Source organism: Pipra filicauda, unplaced genomic scaffold, assembly GCF_003945595.2.
Source record: "Pipra filicauda isolate LSUMZ 115617 unplaced genomic scaffold, ASM394559v2 scaffold16_size7369187_pilon, whole genome shotgun sequence".
In the NCBI taxonomy this organism is placed as follows: Eukaryota; Metazoa; Chordata; class Aves; order Passeriformes; family Pipridae; genus Pipra; species Pipra filicauda.
Genome location: NW_024104207.1, coordinates 950,926 through 971,250, shown reverse-complemented (window position 1 = coordinate 971,250; position 20,325 = coordinate 950,926). Strand labels below are relative to the sequence as shown.

Sequence of the window (20,325 nt, the reverse complement as noted above, 5' to 3'; positions counted from 1 at the left end):
TTATGAATCATGGCTTGGGCATGTCTTCACCTTTAGAAATCTGTGTTACGCTTTGGAAGGAACCCTTTTGTTTTGGTAAAGTCGTAGCTGTATGGTGTTACGTGTTTAGGTAATTGTATATGGTATAAGTATATATTAATAGCAGTTAAAATACAGTAATTCATCAACGAAAGGTTCTGGAGCCATGGCAGGGGGAGGGCAACAACCTCTTGCAGTTTCACATGTGTTCAATTTCTTTCAGGATGGCACTGGATCTCTAAAGCGCAGTGGTTCCTTTAGCAAGCTTCGTGCTTCCCTTAGACGCAGCAGTGAGAAGCTGGTTAGGAAGCTGAAGGGAGGAAATTCCCGGGACAGTGAACCAAAGAACCCAGGGTAACTATCTGTTCTTAGCTGTGCTGGTGTCTCCTCCATCTGTGCCCCCACTGTAGCCTAGCGCAGTACCTAGGGCAGTGTTTTCTTCCCTGCTTAGCACCTGCATATCATACAGAGTTATATCTCAAAGAAAAATAAAATAGGAAATTATTTCTTAAAACTCTCATTGTAAGTTCTGTAACATCCGAGGAATTATATCTGCTTTTAAGAGTTAACTCAGTTTTAACAATATTTTTTTTCCTTTTTACTGCTTTAGCTACTTGAAGATTTAGAAAAGCGTCGTAGAATTATCGATAAGTGTTAGTTATCTGAAACATTATCCTTTTCACACAGCAGTGGAGAATAATATATGTTACTGAGTTTTACAGTAAAGCCTGAATACCGTGAACCCACAATCTTCTTGATATTCTTGATACAGCTTTATATATTCCTGTGGGTATAAAGAGAATTACCAACTTGAGCCCTTCTCAGTTTCTGTTTTTGGAAAAGTCAGATGTCAGAGAGCAGAGAAAAATGTTGAAAAACTTGAACCTAATTCTGCATCTCATTAATATTCTGGCCTCAGCAAAGTCAGTGGTAAAAATTCAAATTTTAATGAGTCTGACTGCTCAGTCTTTCCTATTTACTATAAGATTATGGATTTGAAAATGTCTAATATTTCTAATAAATCCATAAAATCATTTCTCATGACTGCTGCGGAGAAATGTTAAAATGCACCTACTATTTTTCATAATGGCACTTGTGAGTGTTCACCTTCACCCCCAACATAATTTCAACCAGTTTTGTAGGGTTTTTTGCCCTTGCTGTGGAAAACTGGAACTCATTTAGTTGACAGGAAACTCTGTGACAGTGTGAACTTATACTTAAAACAGTCATATTGGAGAACTTGGAGCAACTGACTCTGGGGAGTGTAGTGGATGATGATTATGATGTAACTTGAGACAGTGCCCTGGAGGCAGGTTCTCACTGTGTTTCTGTAAGTGCTCCAGTGAAGTTTTGCCTTATTGTTTTTATGTGGCTGTAAAGCCTTGTGTACAGCTGCAGTACATGTAAAATTATCTTCCTCACATATCTGTTTCAAATTCAGCCTGATTTTTAGAATTATTACTTAAAATTTCACTGCCAGAGACTTGATGTTGCAGACACTGAATGGAATTCAAGATCAAAAATCCCTTTGCATTTATTGATACATTACTAAGAACTACCTCTGAGATGATAAATTTGGAATAAGCTGTGAAAGGCATGGGATTAGAAGAAGGAAATGTGTAGATGTAAAATCCTTTGGGGAAAACGAACAAAGGCAAGCCAAAATAGAATAAAAGGGATTTCCTTCTTTTCTTCAGTATTAACATTTTTATATGTTGGGTTTCTGTTTCTGTTCAGTTCTGTCCAGAGTTCCTACATTATAGTTCAGATATATTCTTTTATAAATAGATATATATATCCATAGCTAATTCTGCATTTTCTCCTCGTTTTTGTGAGACGTGGAAAAGTTTTCAGTTCCATAAAAGCCAGGACTTTTGTTCCTTGTTCTCTATAGTATTTGTAGCTGACTCTTTCTGAAGGTAAAGTAACCCTGTGATTATAGGTGTAGAAAATTATGGTTATGTATAACTGAAGACATTTGGCTTTGCAGTGTCCTGCAAGAACTCACTTGCCTTGTTACTGTTTGCACTTCAGTCGTGTTACCTGACCCATGTAAAAGTCATCTACCAACATTAACAATCACATTGTGGGGTCTGTAGCACCAGGTGAGATTTCCTCAGATAAAGGCAGAAATGTGAAACAAACTTGAAAGCAGAGCAATATCTTTCTTGCTTTTCCTTACTGATAAAATATTCTTGTTTTTTACATGTCACCATAGTTCTCAAAGGATAATTTAAAACTTTCAATAAGTGTATTGCATTGACAGGCTTTTATGTAGATAGTCACTTTGAGTATGTAAGACAATAAATATTATAATTTCTGTTCTTGTAATAAATAGACTTTTAAAATCCTAATTTATATTAGCTGGTTTTAATATCAAATGCAAAGATTGCTGGTATTAAACACCAGCTTTGTAGATCATGAAGCATAGCTGTACATATTGATATTCCAAGGAATCATTTTGATTTCATTTTCTGAAGAAACTTCAGTAAGTAAATCTTTTTTCTGCCTCTGAGTTTAACAGAAGAGATATTCAGTTTTTATAATGCAGATCTTTTGGGTTTAGTGTGTTTGATAGCTGAATATTACAGTAATGACATAGCACACGTATAAATAATTTTTGCTGTGAAATCAGCCACTCTGGGTAGAAGACTTGTGTGCCTCCCTCCTTACCAGTGCATTCCCTGCCTGTGTCTCTAGGAAGACTTTGTTCCAAAGTTGATTTACACCTCTTGTTCATACTCTGCTTCTGTAAATAGGAATTGATAGTGCTGGTGTGATTCTGAGTAAGAAGTGTTTGAATAGCAATGCACTAATATAACAGGATGAAAGAAAGACTTAGTTTTCATGCTGTTGCTTGATACAGAATGTTGAAGAGAATAAAGTGGAAAACTCATCAGGGAAATTTTCTTTACAATCATGCAAAAACCTTTTTGACAAAAGACAAATATCTTAAAACTGTCCTTTGAAACATGCAATACCTGAAGTGAGGTATCAGTTCTTTATCATATTTCAAAATTCAGTTCTGTAATAATTTAACTTTGCTTAATCAGTGTTATTTTTTCACTTCGAAAATTTCGACCATAAAGCAGAACAGTTAAGATTTTTTAATTTAAAAGGGCAAACCAAGCTTTCGTTATTGCTATTACTTATGCACCAGAAAAACAACTGCACGCTTTTTATACAGTTGTGTTTTAGCGTGGAGGAAATTAAAAGTGCATTTGCCAGACTAAATTCTTAAGTATGTTGTTTTAAACAAACCCAAACAAATAATCAACCCAAAAGCAAGCCGGTATCTCTGGTGTGAATAATTTTTTTTGATTGGCACTTTAGCAAGAACCTAAAATATGGGTGTAAATTATTACTGATGGATTTTCTGTTTCCCTGGAATGTTTTCCGTAAACCTTTATGCTCTTTTGGAGAATTTTCTGTAACGTTTTGTTTGTTTTACAGATTAACTTCCTTTGACTTCCACATATAACCTCTGTTGTACCTGTTTCCTTGAATAAATGAGAGGTGTACACCATGCATGAGTCCTTGCTTTGTTGTTGCTAACACTCATGTCAAATATTTTAAATTGTGTGCTTCTGGCTTTTGAAACATTCAGATGTAACTAGGAAAAACCAGTCAGCCTGTGCTGTGTGGCAGCTGTTGTCTGTGTTAGTGTTTTGGTTCATTGTCCTGCTAAGCTTTTGCTTTATGAAAGCATTTAAAACTCGGGCTTGACTTTGACTGTTAGTGGTCCTGCTTCAGTAGAAAGAAAAAGTGGTTAATATCTAACGTGATCTGTATGGATAAACCTTTCCGTGTTACTGGAAGGCACTGGAAACTTTGCACAGGCCAGTTGTCTCAGGCTGTGGTAGCACTGCAGGGTTAGGGCTCGTCCTGTGAGTTGTTCATCAAATACATATTCAAAGCTCTCGTTTAGTAGTTTTGAACTAGTTAAAGAGTTAATGAAAAATTGGAGCAAACGCAGAACATCCTGAGTCACGGACAGACACTGGGGTAAAGGACATCAGACATTCCCGTTGTGGTCACCACCACCGTAGGAATCTTAAGGCTGATGTTGAATTTTATTACATACACGTCAAAATATTTTTGTTAAATTTTGTATAGGTTTGAGAAATGTAGGTAAATTATTAATCCTCATCTCAAACAGCAGCAGATATTGCAGTTAATGCAGTGATATTTTGACTGTCAGTAGCTCCTGTGTAGGTGATTGATTTTTTCCCTCATCTGTTGCTTTCACCATGTTCCAGGGTGCTTTTTATCACTGCTTGAAGTGTTGTAAAGCCAAAAGCACAGCCAAAGTTAACAGCAGCAACCGTCTTGTTTCTCTTCACTTAAAAATGTTTAAAATAAAACATTTAAAAATGCTTTTTAAAATTGATTTTGAAGATGAGGCAGAAAACTAACTTTTGTTGTAGCTTTTCTAGGGTAAATGCTGCCTACATGACAGACATACTTATGTTTCACGATTTTTTTTCCTAAACTGTCTGAATGTTTTGATGCTTTTGAAAGAAGCCACATAAAATCGAAACTGAGAATTAGTTATTTAAAAATCAATGCTAAGTTAGTGTATTAATTTGATACGGTTTAAAAATTGACATTTTTATCTTGAGTTGAAATTAAATTAGTTGCCTGAAATGTTTAAGCTCTAAAGAGCTTGTAATTTTTTGGGTTTACGTGTAATTGAGAGCCAAATATGAACATACTTGAAGTTCTGTAGTTACCTTAAAGAGTGTCCCTCAGATCAGTTCTGGGGCATTGTTCCCGCTCCCTTAACTGTGCATTGCTTGTTGTTGTACTTGTGTTTTTAGAGCTGTTAGTTTTCAGCCATTCTGATCGGTTTATCCTTGCATGTTCACTGTCCTGGTTGCAGCATGAAGCGTGCCAGTTCTCTGAATGTTCTTAACATGGGTGGCAAGGCTACTGAAGATCATTTTCAAGTAAGAAGCCCTACAATACTCTTACAGAAATAAATATCGTTAGTAGGGTTTGGGATAAAAGAGTGTGATAATAAAACAACAAACTTACAGTGATTGTAAGATCCTACTTTAGTAAGATGTTTGAAGCACATGCTTAAGGCATCATTGTGTAACACTTCTGTGAGTTATGCTTAAATTTAAGCAAGAGCTCAAGTCCATCCAGTAAGGAGCACTGGGTTTTATGGTACCAAGCACTCTCTGGCTTTGGACTTTCTATTACTGTGGATATGAAACTTGAATATTATGTTCTTGTAAAAGCAACTTAAAAATGCAGGAACTGTTAAGCCCAGATCAGTATTTTTTAAATTCAGCCCCTTTATTGCAAAGAGCCCAGTTACCTTAATTGTTGTCAGGTTCCCATAAACATGACTTCAGATGTTTCTGAGGTTGGACAGGAGCAGTCTGACAAGTTTGTCTGATCTGTGTTGAGCTTCTGCTAATACAAGACCTTATTTTGCTTAATTGTTCATGGTGTACCCAAGTGCTACTACTCCCCACTGCCTGTTTTTACCTAACAAATCACTGTTTCTTAGATTGTCAAATGAGTGAGTGATGTTCTGCCTTCTAAACACTGCTGTGCATTTTACTAACACAGTAACTGCAACTAATTTTAGGAAGATAAAACTGCTTCTGTACTAACAAAGCTGTAGGTGAGGATCTTCAGCACTGTGTGTCCTGAAGTAGGAAAGCCAAAACTGTGTGGCTCTCATTTTTGGTGTAAAGGTGTCATAACTGTATTATCTCTAAGGAATGTACTGCAGAGTTTTCTGTTGTTGGAATTGTATGCAAAACCTTGCTTAGGGTGAGCTTCAGCCAGAAAAAATGCAGGGTAAAGCACAATTCTCTGCAGCAGCAGCACCAATGTTTCAAAGTGCCATGCCCTAGATGCCCCTAGGCTGGATCCTTAGTGTGTATTTAATTGGTGTGACTTCCAGAAGAGGAGTTTATTGTTTGTGTGTACACTGTGATGTTATAATTCTTGTGAACTTCTGTGGTTCCCCCATCGTAGACACTCATGGCAATTCCCATAAATGGGCCCTTGCATTTCTGGTAAGGCTTGGGTCAGGATTGGAAAGGTGTATGTATATACTTTACAGTATTGCTAGTGGAAAGTTGGGGAAAACCATGTTTATTAGAATATGGAAAATCAACCCCCTCCCCACCATCAACAAGAGCAGTTCCCAGTAGTTCCTTATATTTGCTTGTTCCTGTTTGTTAAAACTAGTAATTTTGTTTGTTTTCTTGAACCATCTGGACATTTGCTTAATGTATTTGTTTGTTTTTTTCCCCTCCACACAGGAACGAAATAATTGTCTGACAGACTCGCGAGCTCTGAGTGTCAGTCATACAGATTTGGCGCATTGAGATTTTGGACAGAAGCTAGTTAATATTCCTGTGTGAATAAAGAAGCACTGAGACCTTCAAAGCTTTGGTTCCTCATCCTTGTGTATAGGAACACCTAGTTTGTAGATGTTGTTGGTTTTTTTTCCAATGGACTGCTGTTTTTACTTTTTAAATAGGGATGGTTTTAAACACAGCATTAGTGTTTTCTTTAAAGGAAAACTATAGATACGTATTGCTCATTGCACTGCTCCCATTCATGCTACTTACATTGATTTCTTTAATAGATCTGAATATTACAGCAGCCAAAAAAAAAAGTGACAATACAAACACACTCAAAGCCTACTGAAATGCAGCGGTGTTTGAAAATGCAGGCAAAACTAAGGGTGTGTCCAGAAATACATACAGCGCTGGAATGAGAAAAGGATAAATTCATGTGCATTGCTGTATAAATTCCAATTGAGCATTCTGTAGTGGGAGGGGCTTGCCCTTGCACCACTGATCCTTGTAATGAGAGAAGCCTTGGCTGGCAAAACAGCACTTAGACACGACTGACTGAACCACTAACTGAGCTGTTAAATTTTACAGAAGCGATACGTATGAATAGCGTGAGAAGCAACACCTGTGACCATAACTTTGCTAATGTAAGTCTTAGGGCACAATAGTCAATGGAGATAGGATGGGTTTTGTCCATCAGGAGGAAAGGAAAAGACCTTTACCTTGTGTGGTGGAAGAATATTCAAGTCTTGGACTGCAACTGTCCCAGAGCAGCTGCTGCTGCTCTCAGGGGAACACTGAGCCTCAGGTTGACTTTCTCGCTTGTCCACTGGAATTCACAATCCCATTCTCTGTTTGCTGAAAGTGCCCCAACGTTTCCTTATGCTGATCCCAAATCCTGCCTTTCTCCATAATAGCTGGTGACAGCAGAAGCAGGCAACTACACGCTGGGATGTTAATACACTGTGGAGTAGCTGCTCTGCAAACGACCACTCAAATCTTAAGGGCCTCCATGGAAGCACCAGATGGCCAAAAGTGATGGCAAATGACCTGTGTGACCACATATCCACATTAAATCCACTTAGGTTAATATATATATACATATATATATATGCTGTCTGTATACAGGACTGCTGCTGGAATTAAGTACGTATGTTTTAAGGGTTTTATAGACATTAGGATTTCTTTTGCTTTTCTGTAAAGCTTGTAATTTTGTTCTTTTGTGAAAATTCTTTGTGTGAAGTTGGATGAGGAAGTAAAAAAAACCCTACTGGTGTGCATACAAATGTATTTTTGGTCATAGTTGTGAGCTGGAAAATGCTGAACAAATTTGACTTTGGGAAAAGCTGGAATATTCAAAGTCAGCAGTAACTGAAGGAGGTAAAATATAGGAAGATACGCAAGTTTTAGTATTTGAAGAGGCTGTGAAAAGTCATTAGAATTAGCACTTAGTAGAAGTATTTGACTGGGTTTGCACCTGGTTTTAAGTTGGTTACAGTAACTGATGCAAAAAGGTGTCTGTGTAATGCACTTAACTATGTTTACCAGGAGGTACCGTCTGAGCATCTCTTCAAAGAAAGCTGCATGTGGTGCACCTGCTGTAGAGACAGTTTAGGAAGGGTGAGATACGATGCTGCTAATAATTGTGTAGAGGTTTTAGCACAGAGTAGTGCAATTCATTAGTGAACTCGAGCAGGAACAGGTTGTTGCTCGGTTATCTTAACAGTAGATACTCATATAATGTTGACTCTTGAGTTTTAATCTTTTTATTAAGAGCTTTTTATATTAAAAAAATATGTAATATATATACTTTTATTTTCCCCTCCCTAAAGCAAAACATGTTCTGTAGAAATTGGCAAATAGACTCTGCACAAAGGCAGACTGAGCTGGCTTTGCAAAAAGAACTGTAGGTGAGGCTGCCAGGCCAGGGGTGCCCATCTCTGGCCAGGAGGCAGCAGGAGAGCCCTGCCCCAGCCTTGTGCCCTGAGACACTCACTGCAAACACCCCTTGGAGACTCTTTCAAACCAGCACGGTGCTCCTGCTGCAGGAGCAGCTCCATGGGCTGCTTGGGAGAGAGACCCTCACAAAAGTCTGGCTTCAAAAAAACCCCCCTGAAACTATTTAGACACAGAACTGATTCAGTAATAAGGAATTACTTAAACTGAACAGTGTGTTTCCCACATTCGTCTTTTAGGTTTGAAGAAAAATGATTTTTTGCAACCTCTCAAAAAAACCCAACCCAGTGTAAATAGCCATAAACTGTAACCATGCCAAATTACAGTGTACAGTAAGCTTCAAAGTGCAACACCATGGTGTGTTGATGCTGATAGCAGGGGAACTTTCTTGTTCAGGATGTTGCTGTTGGTGGCGTTACTAATACTGTGCTTTTAAATGTTTTAATCCTTTGTATAGATTTTTAAAGTGTGATGGAAGTTTAAGTTGTTGAGCTACTGTTTATTAAACAATTCTTACATTTAAAAGGTTCACTTTATTTTTTCAGAGAAGAAACAAATTACAAGACTTCTTTAATCCATAAATCCCCAAGAATGGTAGCCAAGTCCTTACTGTTAGGAGCCAGTGAGCTGTTTGCAGTTTGAGAAGAACTTGTAAAGTAGAAAAACCAAGTTAAAATCAACATTCCCTGAGTTTGAATTGTGAATGAGTTACTGTCAGGACATGGTTTGTGTACATTTATATTTCAGATGGGCTTCTCAGTTCTATTTTTCCAAGATTTTCTTTCTGGGTTTCCTCTGTTCCAGTTGTAGCTAAGTCTGCATAAAGAATACATCCAGAACATCCAATTGTGTAATTCCTGGGTGTCTTCAGCACCAAACTAAATCAACAGCTCTGATGAAACAGAAAACTAGAAAAGACTTTCAGAAGTGACAGACATCTTGTTAGGAAAAGTGCAGCCTTGGTAAACAGTTGTGGTTTAATCTGGCATTTTTGTCCTTGACCAGAATTTCAAGGGCAAACTTATGGAAAACATGAGAGAGAACTCCAGGTTAGGCCAGTTCCTCTGGATTGTCTGTGAACAGTGGTGAATCCCAGGGTGTACAGCAGGATGTGGAATGAATCATACATGGAATTGTTTCTGACAGAAAGGTGCTTGTTGCCCTTCTGTCTCTGGTTGTGTGCCAGTCTTTACCACTATTGGCAATATTTGGTCTTGAGTTTAGATCTTACTAAGTATTCTTGTAAAATGTACCTGTTTCATTATTTGCTCCTCTTCTGGAGGAATAACCAACATATTGTTGTGATATTTGTGATGGTGATTGCAGTACTGCAGTGATAAAACAGCACTTGCAAACCACAAAAACAGTTGGACATGTTGTCTACAGTTTGTACATTAAAATAAATGACACCCCATCCCCCCAAGTCCTCCTGAATGGTAGTAAATTAAAATGGTTTGAGCTTGAGAAGTATCTTTGCTTAAATTATACCATCTGAATCCAGAAATTTTGCAAGTAGTGTGTTTCACTTGTAAATATTTAGTAAAAGGGCTGTGCAGTGCTGCTTTGACAGTGTGTTTACAGTATGTGGTGAGTTAAGTTACTTTTGTTGTGCAGGTCATGTATTGTGTCTGAAGGCTGCTAAGAGAATTGCATTTTTGGTTATGTTAGTCTGTACTGAGAGAATAAATGTTCCAAGATGTGCTGCTGTGAAGTTTCATTGTCACCGACTTGCAGAAGTGCACACTGGCTTTTAGTTCTTTTGTAAATAGTTAGAATTGAGGGAAATCTTGGAACATCTGCATTGGATTATTCCCCTCCCCATGGCCCCAACTGTTCACAAACCCAAAACCCAGCAAAAGCAAAACTAGAAGAGCGTTCGTAATGTCAGTGTATCCTTATTGAGGAGATCACCCCCATATATGACTTTCATGTTTGATTTAAAAAAGATAAATAAACCTTCCAAGACTGGCTTTCAGATGCTGCATTTGATCTGAGAAGTTACTTCTCCTCAGAGCTATGGATGAAATCCCACTGAGAGTTCACCTGCCTGTCTTACCCCATAGAACTGTGTTGAAAGTAAACTTCCCCAAATGTTATCTGTAACACAGTAGCAAATCACTGTGATTGAAGAAACTTGTAATGAAATTGTTTAGAGTGTTTTACTACATCTGTTTTGTTAATAGGTCAGTTGTGTAAATTCTTTACCAAGTACAAATGAATTTGATTCTCCTTTTCCAAAGCAACAAACATAGAATATGATCTTTTTGCTGAAAAATGCCTCTTCAAATACATCACAGATCTGTAGTTTAATTTGAACTGTTGAAAATTTTTTCAAGTGTCATTTAATGTTTCTTTTCAAAGTGTAGAGAAATATTTAAATGTAGTCTTGCAGGATAAAGACTTAATACATTCTAGAATGTAAATCATCTTTGTAAAAACTACTTCAGTTTTTTCTTGTATAGAAACAAATCTCAGTTGTGAAACCCAAAGATGAATAAAGCTGTATAAAGGGAAGGTTCTTAAATTGCATTTATTAAAGTTCTGCTTCTTACAACCCTTTTGACAGAAGGGTTCAAAGCAGGCAGGTGCTTTGTTCAGTTCCCATGGGGGTTTGCAGCCCCAAAGCTGCACTTGTGTCAGATGGACATTCCAGGCTGGATGGGGGTGGGACTGAGGGACGGGACAGGATCTGGAGATGAACATTCAGCCACTACAGGTGACCCACTGATGGCTGTGAGCTGAAGGGGTCAGTTGGATGTGAGAGGTTTGGGGTTTGTGTGTGATGATGAGCCAGAAGACAAACTCTAATTGTCCTGACTCAGCTGGAGAGTTAAGAACCAACACGGGCAGTGATTGACAGGAAGACTTGCTCAGGCAAAACGTTACTTCAGTTTCCAGGTAAAGGTGTTTTTCACCAGGTAAACTGGGACTTTGATTACAGACTCATCTTTGACTTTTAATGCTTATGGCTCATTCCTTGCAGAAGAATGATCAAAATATTACAGACTGAGCCTTAAGGTGTGTGTGTATCAGACTGATCCATGTTCAGAACACAGTGAAGCCAACTCCTGGGATTGGAGCCCAGGTTTGATGAGGCTCCTCTGTAATGCATGTCCAGGTAGGAGTTGACTGACTCACAATAATCAGCTACATCTCTCTGTGGCTTTTTTTTTTCCAGTCAGTAGTAGGATGAGCATTATATTGGGTACTGTTCCAGTCCCAGATACACAGGCCGGGGACAGAAGAGGAAAAACTGGAGTGTTACCTATGCTGCAGTGGTTGATCTTCATTGAATTGTTAGCAAGGAGGCACAGAAGGGAGAGATTTGAAGAGGTAGCCATGACACTGAGCTGTGGCACTCTCACTTTTTCCTTAGAGTACATAAAGGCTTCTACAGCTCATGGTTGGATTTTATTAAAAAACACCATCAAGCACAGTTGTTTCCAAATACAGAGAATTAAGACACTTTAAAAAAGCAGTTTAGAGAAAACTTGTGCTATTTGCACAAGGTCCCTTGAGATACCTGAAGGGGTTGCAGAAGCACTGAAAGCAACTCATCCTTTCTGCTTGCTCAGTTTCCTTCCTTCAGCTTCAAGCTGGGATTGTTCCTGTTCTCTGGAACTTCCCAAGGCAGTCACACAGGGACTCTTTTCCTTGAGTCACAGCTGTCCCCTGAGAAGTCTTCTGGCCAGGGAGTTCCAGCTGAGGCAGCATACAGCCAGACAGAACTCCTCCTTTCTGCTGCCCAGCTGTGTGCTTCCACATGAAAGGATGGCTGCCTTTATCCTGAAAGAGGATGACTGGGAAAAGGTAGAGGAGGTCTCTGTTTCACTAATATAGTGTACCCTGGCCAAAAGACAGACCTGAGCTTTGTAACCACAGAACAAGGGGATGGGGGCTGTGGTTCATTATTTTTCAAATGAAAGAGGCTAAAGAGGTTTTTGCTATGAAGGGAGTGGGACAGGAAAGCAGGAAAAGAGTGAAAATAAAGCATTAGAAAAAATTGTAGAAGTGCTGTGAAGCTGAACATGCCCATCTAGTACAAAGGCAGTACAATTTTAAATCTTACTGTAAGGTGGTAAAATCAAGTACATTTCTGGTATTGTATTTTTTAAAATCCAAATATTAATATCAAGTGGTTTTAAAACAGGAGAGCTGCTTTGTGACAAAGCTGCCTTGTGTTATTTCAAAGAACAGCTATCCTTAATGGCAGCATGAGGCCCAGATCCACCAGCAGGCAACATCAACTGATTGAAGTTGAGTCCCTTTGGGTCTGGAAACAGGGTACACAACTGCAGTAAATGCTGGTTCTAGATGAGTATGTTATTAAAATAAAATTAGACATCAGGTGTCCCCCATCATGGGGGTTGCCACATCCCACTTCACTGTGCAGCCTCCACCTGCCCACAGCTTCCCTCCTCCAGAACATTTCTCTCACCAGGACAAGATGAATATTCAAGTGTAAAAACATCTTTCACAATGCAGACAAGGCTAAATGTAGTCATACCATTGTTCACATACTTGACCCTCCACTTCTCTCATCTAGGAGGAATTGCATTTTAGTAGTAATTCTTCCTGAAGCATAGTTCTGATACCTTTTTTTGAGCAGAATACTTCACTATGCAAAGGAGTTATTTTATCCCTTTTACACCTTCCAACTGTACTGTATAGTAGCAAGAGGATGGAGGGAGATGAGGAGCAAAAACTACCCTTAAAGTCCTCACACTTCCAGTGCAGTGTGATGCCACTCCAGATGCTTGTCCAGGCAGGGATATCCGGCTGGCCATCAGTCTCATCAGCAGCTGATTTGCCCAGGTTATTCCAAGTGCTGGAACAACTCTGTTACCCACTACCCTGTAAAGAGAGTATTACACATTTCTGCACACACCAATTTCATATGAAATCACTTCCGTTGTAAGAAAACTGCACTGGAAGAAATGATCTACTGTATCTCTATTTAACATTGTTTACCAAATTGAAAACCATAGTCTTAGCAGACAGAGGTGACAGGGTGTTCTCACAAAACTACATGCTAAGTTCTCTCTATGGCAAGGTAACGGCTGGAAGGGCTTCTATGCAGAACAACTGTCATTCTTCCAAATACAGCCATGGGGAATACCTGCCTCTGGATGGGCCCCCTCTTGTGACAGGAAAACCACTAGAGAAAAATGATTGAACTGTAAGTGTTTGAAGTGTGTAACTGTTGGCCCTGGATTCCATTTGAGGTTATATTTAGAAATGCTGGGTAAATATAACACTGCATACATACTACTTTCAACCCAAAGTTTCAAACAATTTTTTTTTTCATGGATAAAGTGCAATTTCTCCACTAAAAGAATCACAAGATAACCAGGGAAAAAATAATAATTCAATCTTATCCATGTTCTGTGTCAGTTTCCGAATCTGGTGGTCATAGAGGACTCCTCACAAATAGCCATTTATGTAGCACTCAGCTTATGTAGTAAATCAAGGTTAAAGTCAGGATTCAACCAACAAATAAGTATCTTTGAATCCTGTTAATATCCTGGTGTCAAAAGATAAAATTTTGGTTTTTTTCTGAACCCACTAAGAAAGCCAACTGCCAAGGTTTGGTTGCTGTAGTTTTTAAGCAGACAGAAAATGCATTCAGTTGTATCAGAGATGAGATGCAAAAATACTCCAGTGTAAGCAAGGACACCAGCCATTAACTCCAGGGAAGTTTTCCTGCTAACTTGCTGCTGAGGAGTTATGACCTAAGTGTAGATGACAGCTTCTCCCCCTTTATAGCACATGAGTTAGTGCTGATCTCCAGCAAACACAGCACTGCTGGGTAAATGCCCTACTGCCCTTCACAGGCTCTCCTAGTTTATACTGGAGTTACAAAAAGCACAGTGTTTAAATGCTGCTGTGTTTGACATTGTTACCCTCTGCTGGGGATGACTCACCTACAACTGCATTGAGCAGCTTCCAACTCGCTCACTGCATCTGTCACCTAAAGCAGAAAAACAACATTTGCAGATGACCTGTGCTTGTGTATTTGTGTTTAGTGAGCAGGAGGGCAGGGAAGGGAACAAAGACAAGAAAATCCAAATTATCGGATCATACATGAAGCCAAGTTAGAAACCCCTTATTCTTTCAGCCATAAGAGAGTTGTGAACAAGCTGAGTTTACAGTGCTAGAACTATTTAGCTAGCTACAGCCTATTTGAATTAAACTACTTCTAGATGCTTTGTTTGTTTAAAAAAAAAAAAGAAAAGAAAATACAAACAAAAAACCCCACACTCACAAAAGATGTCCTGTTCTCAATGATTTCATGACCTTTGAATTTTCCCATCGGTGACCTGTCTGCACATTTACTTACCCCTTTCTGAGGCCATATTCCAATTGTGAGTGCTTCACCTCCAGCATTCACATGCTCCTTCAATTTGTGAGTGGACTAAGAGCAGTGTCTTGCCTTGTTTTCTTAAAATAATATTCTTTTTGACCAGTATCATTGTGGCTTTTTTTTGTTCAGCTCATGTCAGCGCATGCATTCTCGTGCTTTAGTAATCTCAGCAGTTACACAAAAATGCTGAGCTCCACAGAAATGCATCAAAGGCCCTGGTGTTTCACTGTATCCTGGAATATAACTGTGCCTGCAGAGTTCCCAGAGCAATCCTGCTGGCAATGGCATTTGAAGCCAGTGTTAAGAAAAAACTCTTGTTACTTTGTTTTGGTCTTTTGTGCCATTGCTATACATACCTGTTTTTGTTAGCTTTAGTGGGCAACTTTTGAGAATGTTAGTGGTCTATAAAAGCTTGGATGATGTTCTTAAATTTTGAATAGAAAATTTACTAGTTTAAAGTACATCAGTTTAAGTAAGCTTCAGTTTCCATCAGTCATTAATACTCAGTTGACAGTGGTAAATACACCACCATGAAACTGGCACACAGAGAGTGCACCATCATCCTCCAGCCATTTATTAAATGGTCCCTGTAGAATAAGCAGCAATTTTGATGTCATACCTGATTAATGCACATTATTGGAGTCCTGAATCTTGTGCTTAAACTGTGAAGCTGTGCTCCAAAGGTCTGCAAATACCGAGCCTTCATGACGGACTCCGAAGCCCCGAACTCGCAGCGGAACAAGGCGGCGATGGAGTCGATGACCACCAGCCTCACCATCCCCCTCGCCAGCAGCAGGGAAAGCCTCGTCGTGATGCACTTGTGGAAGGTGTCCTGCCACACACACACAGCAGTGAAACAGGGCAAAGAACTCCACTTGTCACACCAAGAGAGGAACTACAGGTATCGTCACTGTAACACGAGCTGAAGGAATTCCTAATCACGAAGGGAACTTGTGGATCTTTAAGTCTCAGTAGTAACAATTTTTTTGCAAACATCTTGTGGCTTTACTTAAGAAAAAAATGAGAAGACCAAACTGCACCCAACAGTTACTGGCAGCTCTGCCTTTTTAATTCTTTTACTGATATTTCAAAATCTCAAGGGTGCAATACTACAATCCTAAGCACAGAAACTGCATCTACACACAGCAACAATGAATTGTAATAATCTGTCATGCTGGACTTACCAGTGAGTGTAGTGTTTTACTTTCAAAAGTATTTTAGAGATATTTACATACTACTAAAGGACAATTCTCTCCTTTTTACAAAAACATACTCTGTAGCTTCCAGAAACTACCATTAGAACTTTAATTAAGATTTCTAATGAAAGGGACACAGAAAAGGTAGCTTAGCTGCTGCCTGGACCACACAGTGAATAAGTTTGAAGCAAGATGATCTTACACTTGCAAACTACAATTAAAAAAACCAATAACTGGAATGATTCAACAGCTGCTACTTCAAGCCTTAGAGAAAACAGAACTTCTGATATTCTATCAATAAAGAGCATACTCATGGCTACTTGAGAAAAGGCACAGAAATGGGTTTACAAGGCAAGAATACAGGATTGAGGTTCATTTATTTCCCCCTCCAGTTCTACTCTGACACTTTACAGGTAGAGGGGCAAGAGAGCTGCACTGCTGTGGTGATTCTTTGCCATTACCCATTCCAGGCATCCCTTTTTGTATCCTTTCTTCCCATCTGCAGTTTACCAACTGTGGTGTTATACTGCAGGATAGTCAGTACACACAGCAACTTTTGCATATACACTTATATCCTGTCTCCAAACTCAATGAAGGTCTCCCCAGTACCTGCAGTAGAACTAGTTAGCAGTAAGTCTACTACACTTCAATAAACATAATGACTTACAAAATCTACTGCATGACTCATTCTAAAGAAATATTAATACTTATCTTTCAATATATTTCATAGTAAAACTCCAGTAGTTCTTTAACAGCAAATTGTAGATTAAGTAGTATTTATCCATTACAGATCTTAGTTTACTCTCAGCCTTTTGAAAGGTCTCCTATATAAAAAAACACCCCATGGTTACTGGATTAGAGTGTAATAATTAGGCATTCTTATTTTGTGCTACTACTTACTAGGTCTGCTGCATGCTCAACAAAAATACTGTTTCCAAATTTGATCTTCTGTATGATTTCAGCTGGAACATCTGCACGCAGCTTATGTTGTTGGCCTATGAGTTGCTGCAAACGTTTACTTGGGAATGCATCTTCTGTGCAAATGTAGACAGCTCCTGCAGCCAAGGAAACCACCTGTGATTACAACAGGGCTCTTACGCGGTTTGCTTAATAGCACAAAAATAAAATAAGACATTCTGCACTCAAAAGCTACACATTTGAACCTGGAAATTCATGTTACTTTATTTGCAACCATATTGAATCGATGATGAACAAAAACCTCAATCCTGTGACTTTCCTGGTTTTGCCAGGTTTTGCCTTTTTTTTTTGGTGCCTGCTGACACAACTGGATTTTGTCCTCTCCACTGGGTGACGCTGGTTGGAATACCCAACCACCTACTCTGGGTGATCAGAAGTATCATATTTATCCAGCCTACAAATAAGAGTGACACTGTGTGGTCTGCCTGTTTCAGTTAGAAATCTAAAACACAGCACCAGACCATGAAGAAAATTACCTATCCCAGCCCAAACCAGTACAACTAGTACTTTGATTCATTTCACTCACTGTTTCCGGATTCTAGGTTTTAAATCTACACATGGAGGGGTACTGATTGCCACAATTTCTAAGCCAGTTTAAAGAGGACCCCTCATTCCAATTAACTTTTCCTGAAAATGGTAATTAGATTAAAAAAACATTATACTTCAATCACGTTACTGTGAGTGATGTCTAAATATTTTCACTGTGGTTTCCAGTTAACAAGTAACGCAGAGAAAATTAACCATACACATCAAAGATGTTGGGGAAAGAAAACAAAAATACATGCAGTATTTTCCTTACAAAAAATTGTTACTGTTATTGCAGAACTAATCAGAGTTAACAGCTAAGATTTAGAGGGCTACATCCAAGGATTAAGCCCACTCACTGAAGTGGCTGGAGCTGCCAACACAGCTTGGCAGATGATGTGTTTGGCAATATGAGACATCCTGACCATTTCCACCCCAATGGTGCATCCCTACACTGGCTCTCCAGGAGGTGCAGAGTCCCATTTCCACATGCAACTTTCAAATCCTCTACACAGTCCACTCAAAAAACCATGAAACTATATCCAATAGTGGAAACAGAAAGATCTCAGGACTAGATCAAGTAAAAATTAATGGTTATTATATCAATAAAAATATTTTGCTGATAGACACCTGCATAAGACAGGGTATTGAATCCTGATAATTTTCTATATGAGACGAAGACGAGTCTAAGCCAAATTTATTTTAGGACTAAAACTGCATCTTCATCTTAACTTTCCCCAAACTCACTGTAAATTCACATGTGAACACCCTTCACATGTGAAATGTCAAAGGAATTTTAAAGTTCAAGTGAACACAGTTATTCAAGTAATTTTTTTTATCTAAACATTTGTAAAAAAAAAAAAAAATCTAATTCTTCCTTAAGAACAGTTCTGCTTCATAGAGTATTTCCCACCTCAGTTTAGTTTTGTAGAGCTACAAGATACTGGTAAATTACTAAATCAATATTGAAGATCAATGCCTAATTATGAGGCAAAAGCACTTAACAGGCACGCATCTTTAAAGATAAGTGAGTTGTCACAACCCAAATAAAAAGAGGAGAGTTGCACAACACAAACAGAAAAGCCTGTGGCATCGTGCTATTTGCAGATTATTAGGAAGCTGCAAGTTAAGAGTTAGGGTAGTTATCACTTTTGAGAAATAAGCTGACGGAGACTCTTAAGGAGTCAGTCAGTGATCACCTAAACATCTTTCCTCCACAACAACCAGACAGATATCAGCTATTTCATCAAATCTATTTCATCAAATCTGTTATTCAGGCCAACAAATGTGCTATGGTGGTTGTTGACAAAAAGCACCCCCCAAAAATCAATCAAACAAAAATAAAAACCACTAAAACCCCATCCCCTGAAAAGGACAAGTTTTGATTCCTATGAACATAATCTTTCATGCACCAAGTCAACTTGCTACCAAGAATCAGCAGCAAACACAGTTTTCTAATTCGGAATTCCAATATAAATATTAATTTGTCCCATTATATTCACATATTACTTATGAATATGGGCATATAAAATAAATTCAGCCAATATGCAGCTGAATACAACTGACATTCCTGGAATGGCAGAAAGATAGCCTGGAGGCAAAGGATGCCTTTGTTTACTTTCAGGATTTCTTTGCTGCCAACCTGCTAGCATTGAGAATTATAAACAAGAATAGCACTAAGTCAAATGAAGTACATGCAGAATAAATCCATACTGTTTAAAGACATGTATTTCAACATCACCACTTAAGAAAAGGGAAGTTTCTAAGCAGTAAAAAATACAACCCACTAGCACTCAGATCAATCCTACGCTGGTAGTGCTAGAGCTGTGTGAGAGTTTCTAAGCAGTGTTGTTCTCCTCAAGTTTCCTAAAGGATAAAACTCCTCATATTTAACATAAGCTTTAATTTTTGTATTTCCCATCAGAGACTCAACAGAACCCTTATTTACAGACTGCAAGGACATCAAGTTTCATTTTCTAAGTGCTTTGCAAAGAGCAAAAGCACTTTTTGCTGCTATGACTGCGTGCAGCCTAACAGATGGCAAGATACCCCACTGTGAATAAAGAACAACGAGAATTAGGATTCCACCTCTTCTTTAGCTCTCCAACTTCAGCAACAGGGTATTTCCACCTTCTATACCTTCGAGTTCTGTCCTCTGAGCCCTCCAAAACGTTCTGGTTCTCCATTCTATCCTATCTTCCAGGAAACACTTGGGAGCAGGTAGATTGGGAACACAGACATGACAAGGCAAATGTAATAGCACTGAGTGTCTGGGGCATAAAAACCAGGATCATCTTCAAACACAAATAATGAAAAGACTTGCCATCCTGTAGCCCTACAAGCAAGACTATAGTCTGGTACAAGAGACCAGAGTGCCATTAGGATGTTGGGCACCTTCTTCTGTATGTCGTTCTGGTTTGTTCCTTTATTTCAACCTAAACAGGGAGAAGTGCTGGAGCAGGAATAAAAACACATTTGCATCCTATTTGCAGCAGTTAGCAGCACCACACAAAGGAATCAAACAAAATATACTTGCTTCTGATTAATGACATAACTTAGAGTAATGTAAGCCAGGGGCTAATTATGGCCCTTTAAGCAAGATCTTAATTTCTACATTCCATGATTTTTCCACATGGGTGGATATAGTTCAAGAAATTATTAAGTTTCCCCACAACAAACCACTGAGCTGCCAAATAAAGCCAGTGCTGCATGGAAGGCACAGAGAAAGTCACAGAGAAAACACACCTAAGGCAGACTACCAGGACACCAAACTCTCAGAAGTGACACAAGTTTCCTCCCTTTCTAAGGCACCATAGAATAGTAAAAAAAAAAAAAATAAAATAAATTAGGAGTTAGATCAGTGTGATAGAAGAGGAAAAAATATACTCAAAGAATAAACCTGTATATTTAGAATTCTGCTTTAAGACATCACTTTGGCAAATCAAGGAAAATCACAGCTACA

General features: G+C 38.7%; 2 protein-coding genes across 4 annotated transcripts in view; one reads left to right on the top strand and one right to left on the bottom strand.

Moving 5' to 3' along the window:
- KLC1 (kinesin light chain 1) overlaps nt 1-6,432 on the top strand; it is a 44,629-nt gene extending 38,197 nt beyond the window's left edge. For 2 of the 3 annotated variants that reach the window (XM_027732876.2, XM_027732875.2), the window contains exons 14-16: nt 242-372; nt 4,901-4,967; nt 6,306-6,432. In XM_027732876.2, the coding sequence (XP_027588677.1) occupies nt 242-372; nt 4,901-4,967; nt 6,306-6,371 (264 nt within the window). In that variant the 3' untranslated portion in view covers nt 6,372-6,432. The remainder of the gene's footprint in view (nt 1-241; nt 373-4,900; nt 4,968-6,305) is intronic. The other variant, XM_027732878.2, reaches the window with a different exon arrangement.
- A 2,381-nt stretch (nt 6,433-8,813) lies between these two features.
- Nucleotides 8,814-20,325, bottom strand: part of XRCC3 (X-ray repair cross complementing 3) — a 15,480-nt gene continuing 3,968 nt past the window's right edge. Inside the window, exons 5-8 of the mRNA XM_027732883.2 lie at nt 16,761-16,915; nt 15,284-15,496; nt 14,225-14,271; nt 8,814-13,154 (exon numbers count right to left, since the gene is read on the bottom strand). Coding sequence (XP_027588684.1) covers nt 12,932-13,154; nt 14,225-14,271; nt 15,284-15,496; nt 16,761-16,915 — 638 coding nt within the window. The 3' untranslated portion in view covers nt 8,814-12,931. The remainder of the gene's footprint in view (nt 13,155-14,224; nt 14,272-15,283; nt 15,497-16,760; nt 16,916-20,325) is intronic.